The 13349-nt window shown below is 41.5% G+C and overlaps 1 protein-coding gene across 3 annotated transcripts in view; it reads right to left on the reverse strand.

Annotated features, from left to right (window-relative positions):
• PATJ (PATJ crumbs cell polarity complex component) overlaps window positions 1-13349 on the reverse strand; it is a 216242-nt gene that overhangs the window by 77035 nt on the left and 125858 nt on the right. For all 3 annotated transcript variants that reach the window (XM_077824427.1, XM_077824426.1, XM_077824425.1), the window contains one exon: window positions 4337-4533. In XM_077824427.1, coding sequence (XP_077680553.1) covers window positions 4337-4533 — 197 coding nt within the window. The remainder of the gene's footprint in view (window positions 1-4336; window positions 4534-13349) is intronic.

Genomic DNA, 13349 nt, shown 5'->3' on the forward strand with positions numbered 1-13349 from the left:
AAATATTTTCCAGCTCAGCGTATAGCTATAGATACGCCCTAAAAATATTTTTTTGGGGAAAATATAATGATCCCGTATTATTTTTCCATAGGCTCCCTGCCTTGTTTCGTGTACATAAGGAAGAAGGCTGTTGTCTTTAGGCACCTCTGTCATTTGTGGCAGAAGCTTGGAGATACATCGTGAATAAGCCAGGGGGGTGCAGGAAGAGAAAGCACAGTCTCATGGTGAAGGCAACTGACTACTGAACCAGAGAACTGATTTTGTCCCTGCCTCTGCCCAAGGCTATCTGCATGATGCTCGGCAAGTCATTTAAACCGAACTTTTCACAGTTGTTCACGAACTGTGTGCCCTGCTTGAGACTTGGGGTCGGATTTGCAGAAAACTTGGGCACTCAGAGCTGCAGCTGGAGTCGATGGGTGCTGTGCTTTGAACACATGAAGTGGTATATAAAGCTAAGTACCCTGAAAAAATCAGGTGCTAGTCGTCTCAAATCGGGCACGACAACAGTGGGCGTTTTTGATGGTACTCTCTCTCTTTGTGCGTCAGTTCCCCCATCTGTCACATGACAGGTAAAAGATATTTCCCTGCCTGACAGGGGTGCTGTAAAGACAAATTCATTAATGGTTGTGAAGCATTCAGATACTGTAAGTGACAAGTGCCATAGCAAAGTCCATAAAAAAAGCCCAGGAGGAAACTAACAATGTTTCCATAAATAGTATGGAATAAATAAGGCAGGAGGCCATGCACTGAACAATGAAGGTGTGACAAAATATTGAGCAGTTTCTCATTAAATGAGCCTTGTCCATGCTGTGCGCTGAAAGAGGCATGGGTCCTATGGGAAAAATAGAATGTGACCATGTAATTAAAGACCACATCATAACACATACACATAATGGTGATTGAATGAAGATTGCACAGGGAATTTTAATTCTGGCATTTCCTAACTTTTGACTGCTTGACTTTGCAATCTTAATGTTCTTTAAATTATACTATACTATACTATAAATTAAAGGTGGCATTTACTTATAGGCCTGTGGACATGGTTTGTTCAGTTACAGGACAGCACTTTCAGAAATGGTGAGCACTGGTCTACTCTTCCTCCACTGTAGAAATTGTGAATTCTTTCGCAGACTTCACTGGGAGCAGATTTAGGCCAATACCAAAGTTCTTTTGCAACTTGCAACCATACAGCACATATGCAAAGCCCAAACCCTCCAAAAATCTACTAAGTAACACTGAAAAATAAATATTTATAAAATTCACCAGAAATGCCACATGGCCCATCTCTCAAGGACAGTAGTACCTATGGTTAGAAGGATTATATGACACCGGGAATAATTTAGGAGCCAGGAGAAAACCTCAGAGGCTCCCCCTATCTGTGCAAGCATATTGGTGTAAAAGTCCTCCAAGGTTCAGTGAGCTAGCATACAAAACTACCCTGACCAGTGATCTCTGGGCAGCAAAACACCTACTCTATTTGTGGGTTCATTTTGTTTGGGCTGGTACACACCAGAGATTTATCAGTCTAGTTCAACTCATCTTTAATTCTTTGTACATTTCAGAATCTACATTCCTGCCAAAGTACAAACTCCCATAATAAACAAACAATAACTTGCAATCTCATCATGCATTTCCATCTCTCAGACTTAAGTTTTAATGCTCATTCTAGTTTCCCCTGCTTCATCTGAGGAGGTCAAAGCATTTCACAAGCACTAATCATTTTAGCTTTGTAACACTCTTGTGTGGTAGGGAAGTATTATTACCCACCTTTTATAGATGGAGAAACTGAGGCACCAAGAAGTTGATGGAGATGAAAAAGACCACCCAGGAAGTCTGTGCCAGACCACTAATAGAAACCATCTTTCCCCCAGTTCTTCGTCTGAACCACAAACCCACTGATATCAATGACAGTTCTGCCTGAGTTGAGAGTCAGTAAAGAATACAAGCGTGGGTAGTTACTAGACTTTAGCGAGCAAAGCCTAAAGTATTAGCTTTTCTTTAGGGCTCAAGAGTGAGAAAGGATGACAAATGGCCTTTTAACATTTCTGTAAAATGTAGTTGTCCCTAGAAAGTTATAACACAACAAATCCTGCATCTTGACAAGGGGTTAGATTAGATGACCCTTGCGGTCCCTTCTAACCCTATGATTCTATAGTCACTGAAGCATGGACCAACAGGAATTTGCAGGAAAGGGCAATTTGCCTGTCATTATTTCAGCAAGAGACAGAGTCTTTAAACACAATTTATCACCCTAACAGAGATAAATTTCATACAGTGATACTTTATTTCAAAACAAGCCTTTTACACTTCATGGGCATTGAAAACCTATAATTAGACACTGACAAATCTTTAGATAATTCTAAGTGTTCCCAAGGCATCTCCAGACAGTCAGATTTCTCCTTTTCAGGTTAAGAAATGAGAGAAAATATTCGGTACTCATACAACACAGAGACAGAATTGCTGAAAGACCCAACATCGCTTCCCACTGAGTCCAGTAGGTCAGTACACACCTACTCTTCAGTGAAAGCTTCTTCAGAAGAGAAACATCCACAGGGATGAATGATTTTTTCAAACCTGTAAAGCAGTTATGATGTGGGAACCACTGCAGGAATAGCAAAAGACCCTCAGTACTAAGTGCCACTCTGCAGTAGTCAAATATCAGGTCAAAAGGTTTAAAATGTGTTTCAAACAGGAAGATGAAAAGGGGTGGAGGCGAAAAGAAGATGAAATGCTTTATTTGCTGATAGAATAACTTGGTCTGTGGGTTAGTTTGCACCAGACAGCAAGAAACAATGTTTTAAATTCTAACTGAGTAAAATGGATCACAATATGAAATTGTATTTTCTTATCAGTTGGAAAGGAAGGAAACCCTGACAACTACAAAAGGCAAGACTCATCTTATTTTATATTAAATTGATTTTTTCCATGAAACAATATATGCAACACAAGGATAGATGTGCTATTCTCTCACCTGCTTTTCAGTAGTCCCTCCGTAACCATAGTTTGTGAATATTCTGAAAGCACAGACTGCATTGACATCAGTTTTCATAAGCAAGTAAATATGTGATTTTTGTTCTTCACTGAAAACACATTTATCAATGGACCCAATCATCCTATTCCTCTTATGTGACACCTGCATCACTGGAGGTTTGTAGCCATGGTACCCCATTCTGTATGGTCCTCTGCTAATCCCTTTGTGGATTAATAGCTCTTTTGACACACCCAGGATATCATATCATCCATCCAAGACATACCTTTTCTGCCTCAAATTCTTCTGCCATCAACTTTCTCGGCCAGTGTCAATAAACACGCATCATCCGCTGAACCTCCTAAAATATGCCCGAAAATCAAAACTTTCTTTTCATAAGATCTCTAACTTTCGTTGAGTTCCAGTCATCTCCAATACTTTTTCATTGGTTACTGGTCTATCCATGATATTTGTAGAATTCTTCTACAACACCATAATTTGAAGGATTGTAGTTTCTTTATTATTGTTTGAAAGTCCATATTTCACAGCCATAATTTAACACAGACCATATATAAGTTTTTAAACAGTCAGAAGTTATGTCCCTTTCTCAGGTCATGTCTACACTACCCTCCGGATCGGCGGGTAGTGATCGATCTATCGGGGATCGATTTATCGCGTCTAGTGTAGATGGATAAATCGATCCCCGATCGCTCTGCCGTCGACTCCAGAACTCCACCACGGCGAAAGGCGGAAGCGGAGTTGATGGGGGAGTGGCAGCCGTTGATCCCGCGCTGCGAGGACACGAAGTAAGTGATTCTAAGTCAATCTAAGATACGTCGACTTCAGCTACACTATTCTCATAGCTGAAGTTGCATATCTTAGATCGATCCCCCCCCCCCCAGTGTAGACCAGGCCTCATTAGATGTTTATTCTTCAAGAATTCATTCTTGCTATTCTGGTGCTGACCTCAATATCTGATTTTCCATCTTCTGTAATACTTCCTAAGTACCAATACTTTCTCACTTGCTGTATGACTATGTTGTTCGCTGGAATATCACAGGATCATTGGATACCACCATAGTTTTTATCTTGTCCACATTCAACTCTAACCCATATTCTTTGTCATATTCACATATAACCTCCACTAACTTCATCAGACCTTCTGAATCAGCCAACAGCATTGTCTCATCTGCATAGTGAATGTTACCCATTTTCCATTCATCTTAATACCTTCTTCTGTTTCTTTGTTCCTCAGCTGACATAAGTCACCACAGTTCCATGAACTGGCACCAAATCTTTATTTTGTATTTCATTACTAGGTTCACAGGCTTTCTTCCCTCTCGACATATAGCCAAAGGAATCATTTACCTCTAAAAGTTCATCACCAACGTGCATTCTTCCATCTCTTCCTGCAGGTCCATCTGGATTGATGCCAACTATGAAAATGCTCATACGAGACCTGTCCTTGTTGCCAGCAAGGCTGAGTCCAAGCCCATTCTTATCTTTCTCAAGCTCAATAATGTGCAACTCCCCTGGCAGATCTGCATATCTTTGTCGGATCTTCTCTGAAAAATAGAATAAAATAAACACAAAATAAAATTATATGCAGCCGACTGTGAACACATCTAGGTACGCTACACATTACCTGACTCTCAGCATCACTATGGGTTTCTGGCATTTGGGGTTCCCAGCATGGAAATTAGACCATAAGAATGGCCATACTGGGTCAGACCAATGGTCCCTCTTGCCCAGTATCCTATCTTCCGACAGTGGCCAATGCCAGATGCTTCGAAAGGAAGTGAACAGAACAGAGCAATTATCAAGTGATCCATACCCTATTGTCCAGTCCCAGCATCTAGCAGTCAGAAACTTAGGGATACCCAGAGCATGGGGTTGCACCTGTGACAGTCTTAGCTAATAGCCATTGATGGAACTATCCTCCATGAATTTATACAATTCGTTTTTGAACCCAGTTATGGTTTTGGCCTTCACAACATCCCCTGGCAACAAGTTCCACAGGTTGACTGTGCATTGTGTGAAGAACCGGTTACTTCCTTTTGTTAGCTTTAAATGGGTTGCCTATTAATTTCATTGGGTGACCCACAGTTCTTGTGTCATGTGAAGGGGTAAATAACGCTTCCTTATTCATTTTCTACACATTAGTCATGATTCTATAGACCTCCATGACATCCCCCATCAGTTGTCTCTTTTCCAAGCTGAAAAGTCCCAGTCTTTTAAATCTCTCCTCATATGGAAGCTGTTTCATACCCTTAATCATTTTTGTTGCTCTTCTCTATATCTTTTCCATTTTTAACATAGCTTTAACCAGAACTGCATACAGTATTCAAAGTGTGGACGTACCATGGATTTATATAGTGGTATTATGTTGTTTACCATCCTATTAGCTATCTCTTTCCTCATAGTTCCTAACACGGTTAGCTTTTTTGACTGCTACTGCACATTGAGCAGATGTTTTCAGAGAACTATCCACAATGACTCCAAGATCTCTTTCTTAAGTGGTAACAGCTAATTTAGACTCCATCATTTTGTATGTATAATTGCAATTATGTTTTCCAATATGCATTACTTTGCATTTATCAACATTCCATTTTATATGCCCAATCACACAGTTTTGTGAGATCCCTTTGTAATTCTTCACAGTCTGTTTTGGACTCAACGATCTTGAGTAATTTTATATGGTCTGGAAACTTTGCCACCTCACTGTTTACCCATTTTCCCAGATCATTTACAAATATGATTAACAGAACTGGTCCCAATACAGATCCCTGGGGACACTGCTATTTACCTCTCTCCATTATGAAAACTGACCATTCATTTCTACTCTTTGTTTCCTGCCTTTTAACCAGTTACTGATCCATGAGAGGACCTTCCCTCTTACCCCAAGACTGCTTAGTTTGCTTAGAACCTTTGGTGAAGGACTTTGTCCATGGCCTTTGGAAAGTCCAAGTACACTATATACACTGGATCACCCTTGTCCATATGTTTGTTGCCCCCCTCAGAGAACTGTAATAGATTAGTGAGTCATGATTTCCCTTTACAAGAGCTGTGTTGACTTTTCCCCAACAAACTGTTTATCTATGCACCTGACAATTCTGTTCTTCGCTATAGTTTGAACCAGTTTGCCTGGTACTGAAGTTAGGCTTACCAGCCTGTAATTGACAGGATCGCTTCTGGAGCCTTCAAAAAAATTAGCGTCATATTAGCTATCCTCCAGTAATCTGGTAAAGAGGCTGATTTAAGTGATAGGTTACATACCACAGTTAGTAGTTCTGTACATCTGGTCCTGGTGACTTATGACTGTTTAATTTTTCAATTTGTTCCAAAACCTCCTTTATTGCCCTCAGAAAGAACAGCTCAGCTCTGGGAATCTCCCTCACAGCCTCTGCAGTGAAGAGCAATGTAAAGAATTCATTTTGCTTCTCCACAATGGCCTTCTTTTCCTCGAGTGCTCCTTTAGCACCTCGATCGTTCAGTGGTCCCATTGATTGTTTGGCAGGCTTCCTGCTTCTGATATACTTAATATTTTTGCTGTTAGTTTTTGAGTCTTTTGCTCGTTGCTCTTCAAATTCTTTTTTGGCCTGCCTAATTATACTTTGACTTGCCAAAATTTATGCTTCTTTCTATTTTCCTCAGTAGGAGTTGACTTCCAATTTTTAAAGGATGCCTTTTTGCCTCTAATCACCTCTTTTAACGCTGTTGTTTCGCCATGGTGGTATTTTTTTGATCCTCTTACAATTTTTTAAAATTTGAGGTATACGTTTAATTTGAGCTTCTATTATGGGTTTTTTTTAAAAAAACAAGTTTCCATTCAGCTTGATGGAGCACTACAAAGCAAATTGTGACACTTTTAAAAATTAGTTGGAATGAAATGTTAGATTTATATAATTGAATGTGCTGGAGAAATTTTCTATTTACATTTTTCCAAAGGGAAAAATATGGGGTAGTTCTCTCAGACTAGCATATGGATTTCTACAACTTGTTCTTAGAAAGATAAGTCTCATAGCTTCTCATTGCCCTGTGCCATTTTATTCCAAATTCAGCACAGTTTTTAAAGCCAGTTTCATATCATCATCTAATTCCAACACTTCAATGGCATCAAAAAAGGAAATTGAAGTAATTAACTGTGACTGGATATCACTTTTAAGAAGCACAAGGTGAATGAGACTGATGCATTATCCGTTGTAAAGAGGGAGAGGGAGTATATGTACAACTGTGTCCCTGAGTCAGCACTTGGGCTAGATCAAATATCAGCTATTACCATTCTACTACAGGAAAAGGCACGTTAGCAGTACAATTTAACTGCTACTGCATGTTTCCATGGCAACAGGAAGAGGAGTGGAGAGATAAAATAAAAAGTGAGTAAGAAAGAAAAAGCTAGCTTTCTCCATAGAAAGAAAAGGAGTACTTGTGGCACCGTAGAGACTAACCAATTTATTTGAGCATAAGCTTTCGTGAGCTACAGCTCACTTCATCGGATGCATACTGTGGAAACTGCAGAAGACATTATATACACAGAGACCATGAAACAATACCTCCTCCCACCCCACTCTCCTGCTGGTAATAGCTTATCTAAAGTGATCACTCTCCTTACAATGTGCCGTCACCTTCAGCCCCCAACTAAAACCCCTCCAACGCATTATTAAGGATCTACAACCTATCCTAAAGGATGACCCAACACTCTCACAAATCTTGGGAGACAGGCCAGTCCTTGCCTACAGACAGCCCCGCAACCTGAAGCAAATACTCACCAACAACCACATACCACACAACAGAACCACTAACCCAGGAACTTATCCTTGCAACAAAGCCCGTTGCCAATTGTGCCCACATATCTATTCAGGGGACACCATCACAGGGCCTAATAACATCAGCCACACTATCAGAGGCTCGTTCACCTGCACATCCACCAATGTGATTTATGCCATCATGTGCCAGCAATGCCCCTCTGCCATGTACATTGGTCAAACTGGACAGTCTCTACGTAAAAGAATAAATGGACACAAATCAGATGTCAAGAATTATAACATTCATAAACCAGTCGGAGAACACTTCAATCTCTCTGGTCACGCAATCACAGACATGAAGGTCGCTATCTTAAAACAAAAAAACTTCAAATCCAGACTCCAGCGAGAAACTGTTGAATTGGAATTCATTTGCAAATTGGATACTATTAATTTAGGCTTAAATAGAGACTGGGAGTGGCTAAGTCATTATGCAAGGTAGCCTATTTCCTCTTGTTTTTTCCTCCCCCCCCCCCCCCCCCCCAGATGTTCTGGTTTAACTTGGATTTAAACTTGGAGAGTGGTCAGTTTGGACGAGCTATTACCAGCAGGAGAGTGAGTCTGTGTGTGTATGGGGGTGGGTTTTTGGAGGGGGATGAGGGAGTGAGAGAACCTGGATTTGTGCAGGAAATGGCCTAACTTCATTATCATGCACATTGTGTAAAGAGTTGTCACTTTGGATGGGCTATCACCAGCAGGAGAGTGAATTTGTGTGGGGGGGTGGAGGGTGAGAAAACCTGGATTTGTGCTGGAAATGGCCTAACCTGACGATTACTTTAGATAAGCTATTACCAGCAGGACAGTGGGGTGGGAGGAGGTATTGTTTCATATTCTCTGTGTATATATAAAGTCTGCTGCAGTTTCCACGGTATGTATCTGATGAAGTGAGCTGTAGCTCACGAACGCTCATGCTAAAATAAATTGGTTAGTCTCTAAGGTGCCACAAGTACTCCTTTTCTTTTTGCGAATACAGACTAACACGGCTGTTACTCTGAAACCTTACAATGTGGGGACACCATGTGGGTCCTTACAATCTCTCCTTACAATGTGGAGACACCATCACAGGGCCTAATAACATCAGCCACACTATCAGAGGCTCGTTCACCTGCACATCCACCAATGTGATATATGCCATCATGTGCCAGCAATGCCCCTCTGCCATGTACATTGGGCAAACTGGACAGTCTCTACGTAAAAGAATAAATGAACACAAATCAGATGTCAAGACTTATAACCATTAACCAGTCGGAGAACACTTCAATCTCTCTGGTCACGCAATTACAGACATGAAGGTCGCTATCTTAAAACAAAAAAACTTCAAATCCAGACTCCAGCGAGAAACTGCTGAATTGGAATTCATTTGCAAATTGGATACTATTAATTTAGGCTTAAATAGAGACTGGGAGTGGCTAAGTCATTATGCAAGGTAGCCTATTTCCCCTTGTTTTTTCCTACCCCCCCCGACGTTCTGGTTAAACTTGGATTTATGCTGGAAATGGCCCACCTTGATTATCATACACACTGTAAGGAGAGTAGTCACTTTGGATAAGCTATTACCAGCAGGAGAGTGAGTCTGTGTGTGTGTGTGTGTTTTGGGGGGCGGGGGTTGAGAAAACCTGGATTTGTGCTGGAAATGGCCCACCTTGATTTTCATACACATTGTAAAGAGAGTGGTCACTTTGGATGGGCTATTACCAGCAGGAGAGTGAGTTGGGGGGGGGGGGGGGCGGCGGCGGAGGGTGAGAAAACCTGGATTTGTGCTGGAAATGGCCCAACTTGATTATCATACACACTGTAAGGAGAGTGATCACTTTAGATAAGCTATTACCAGCAGGAGAGTGGGGTGGGAGGAGGTATTGTTTCATGATCTCTGTGTATATGATGTCTTCTGCAGTTTCCACAGTATGCATCTGATGAAGTGAGCTGTAGCTCATGAAAGCTTATGCTCAAATAAATTGGTTAGTCTCTAAGGTGCCACAAGTACTCCTTTTCTTTTTGCGAATACAGACTAACACGGCTGTTACTCTGAAACCTTTCTCCATAGAGTTTGATCCTGGAAAATTGCCCTCAACTTCCACTGGCTTCAATGTGAGTTGAGGGTGCTCAGTACTTTGTAGGATCATCCCCCGATCCCCTAAATCAATCATAAACATATGCACCAATTACACACTTAGATTCACAGACTATACCCCATGATCACAGATATCTGCCATACACTTCACAAAATTTATTTGTTAAACTCTATTCCTCCACAAACACCAATTCCAAAACAAACTAGCCTGTTAAAAAAAATACAGACTGCTAGCACTAGCAAATTAAATGGAAAATTATAGGTTTTGATTGTTACATGTGTCTCAGCCTGACCATTAAAAAGAAAGATGAAATTTGACTAATCTGTTCTCACTCTCTTCCTCCTGTCAATAATACTTAACCTTAAGATTTTGTCACGGGTATTTTTAATAAAGGCCATGGACAGATCATGGGCAATAAAAAAAAATTCACGGAAGCCTGCAACCTGTCCGTGACTTTTATTAAAAACACCCTGGGGGGTGGGGAGCTAACTGCTGGAGACCCACCAGGGGCTGACTGCTCCAACCCTGCCGCTCCTCCTGCAGCATTGACAAGCCCGGCCACTGCTCCACCCTAGCCGCTGCTCTTGCAGCGACAGCTGACTGCTGTCAGCCAGCCGCTGCTCCTGCTCTGGCCCTGGGAGCTGATCCAGCAGCCCTGGGAGCTGATTCAGCCCCAGGGTCTGCTCCTGTGGTGGCAGCTGCTGCTTCTTCCCAGCCCTGGGGGCTGACCTGGCCCTGGCTACTGCTTCTGAGGCAGTGGCTACTGCTCCAGCCCTGGGCCCCCAACCGGCAGCTGCTCTTGTGACAGCAGCTATTGCATCTGCTCCAGTGGGGACTGACCCGACCCTGTCCACTGCTCTGGCAGCAACTATTCCAGCAGTAGGGGCAGATCGCCAGCCACTGCTCAGGCCACAACTCCAGCCCTGCTGCTCCTCTTGGGTGGGGGGGCGACAGCTGTTCCAGCTCCGCTGCGGTAGGCTGAAGCCAAAGAAGTCACGGTATCTGTGACCTCTGTGACAAAATCAGATCCTTAATACTCATTTAAATGCTCTAGCTTGAGGCTGAGGTTATGAGTTGCACTGTTACAGGGTGCAGGAAGACCAGTTGCTCAGTGTTATATCAGCAGAGTCTATTAGTAACTCTTAATTCTAAGCTTTGTCTGGACTGGTGGTTAAGACACACAACTGGAATTCAAGAGTAATAAAGTTTCTATTTAACCTGGTCAGGAATTTCATAACAATAAACAAACCCTTTGGATAATACACAAATAAATTTACAACACCAAAGTGCCTTATCAACACTAATTAATTAATAGTTCCCTAATTCACCTAAGGGTTGAGACTTCCTACACCAACTGTACAGCTAGGAGAATTGAGGCCAGAAAGGATAAGTGAGCAGCAAAAAGGTCACAGAACAGAGCTGGGAATACAACCTCTATTTCCCTAACCCGGAGCCCTGTGCCCTAGCTGCTGGATTTCCTCATTCTATCAGTTGTGAGGCAGTAGACCTTGAGGATGATCAAAATCTTCTGTACTATTTACTCAGAATTATAAAGATTATAAAAGTATAATTGATAAGTAATCAGCAAGGCCCATTCTGATTTTGCAGCCACAACACTGGCACGGAATACAGCATATCCAAGCAGGAGCCCCAGGCAGCCTGCAGTCAGGCCCTCTGCTCACTCAGTTGAGACTCTAACAGAGTGAATTGAAGGAACATGTTATAGCATAGCCCCTCCAATCGGTGCATGAGTACACAGACTCTGCAGGGGGAGAGGTTTGTTGCTGGAGTGACTTTATAAAACCAATACCTGTGTATGGAGTTCTATTCCGGAACTGAAAATAATTGATGCATTAAAGCAGATTGTACTTTAATTATAAATATTCTACTCAGCACCGTGAAACTGCAGCATACTGTACTTAAAAGCAGTGCTGGACTCCGAAAAGTGAATATACAAATAAAAATAGCACCTTTTTCTTGGTTCTGCTTATTCAGAGTCCTATTCACTTTTTAAAATGACAATAATAAGTTTTACTCCTATTAGTACTGGTGAGCCCAGACCCCTAAGGAAAAAGTAACTAAACTTTATGTGGCTTATCATTGTTATTTATGAAGTTCCAACAGCAGGGCCAAACAGTGCTTCAAAGGTCAACCCCACAATGTTACTTAGAGTAGAAGTGCACTATAAGGTACGGTAAAGACAATAATAGGTCATTGCAGGAAGGAGCACAGAAGTGTTAAAAATTTCCTATTAAAGAGACTATTTCTTTTGTAAATGTTTTTCTCTCCCTGTTGCTGTGTGAAAAACCCACATACACCCACTTCCTTTGTGTGGGCTGGGCCCATCGTGAACTTACCATATCTATTTAGGAAGCAATCATTTGAAACAGTTTTCAGAGTAGCAGCCGTGTTCGTCTGCGTTCGCAAAAAGAACAGGAGGACTTGTGGCACCTTAGAGACTAACAAATTTATTTGAGCATAAACTTTTGTGAGCTACAGCTCACTTCATCGGCGATGAAGAGTGAGTTTGTGTGTGTGGTTTTTGGAAGGGGGGGGGGGTGAGAAAACCTGGATTTGTGCTGGAAATGGCCCAACTTGTTTATCATACACATTGTAAGGAGAGTGATCACTTTAGATAAGCTATTACCAGCAGGAGAGTGGGGTGGGAGGAGGTATTGTTTCATGGTCTCTGTGTATATAATGTCTTCTGCAGTTTCCACAGTATGCATCCGATGAAGTGAGCTGTAGCTCACGAAAGCTTATGCTCAAATAAATTGGTTAGTCTCTAAGGTGCCACAAGTACTCCTTTCCTCTTAGCCTGGTAAGAGGGCACATCCATCACATACTGCTACAGTAAATGCAATTTTTATGCATGCATGTGTAAAAATACACACACACACACACACACACACACACCCCATACTCTGTTTTGTTTTTAAAATTAAATCTCTGCTCAGCAGGGCATACTTTTACTATTGGGGATAACAGGAAGTATTGGCTTTTACAGGCTCCACCTATTAACACTCCTTAAATACTCCTCAAAGGGCTGTCCTCTGTGCTAGGTGATTGTAGTGTAAATGCTGCCACACTATTCCCAGAGCTGTCATTATCCAGTCTGCATACAAATATCCTTTGGGTTTCCTCATGATTTCCTATAACATTCTGTTAGTATTCTCAGTTTGCCTCTTAATAAGACTCTCATAAGATCATTTATATAAGTATTTACCTAAACAAACATGCATCTAAGGCATCTTCTTTTTAATACATTTTTAGATGTCTTTTTCCTCCAGCTGGTATCACTTTTCAGTTCTCTGCCTAGCACTGGGGAGCCAGTTAGCATTTGCATTTGCAAGAATTCTATTATCTGCCTTCATTACCAGATACTTTACACAAGGCAATTGTAATTCTGTGGTTATTGCATTACACACAAGGTATTAAGTTCTTTTTGTTTTGTCACTGTATGGAGTTGTTTCCACCTTCCATGAACAATAAGCTTATCTAAACTTC

The sequence above is a fragment of the Eretmochelys imbricata genome, chromosome 8 (assembly GCF_965152235.1).
Source record: "Eretmochelys imbricata isolate rEreImb1 chromosome 8, rEreImb1.hap1, whole genome shotgun sequence".
Taxonomy (NCBI): domain Eukaryota; kingdom Metazoa; phylum Chordata; order Testudines; family Cheloniidae; genus Eretmochelys; species Eretmochelys imbricata.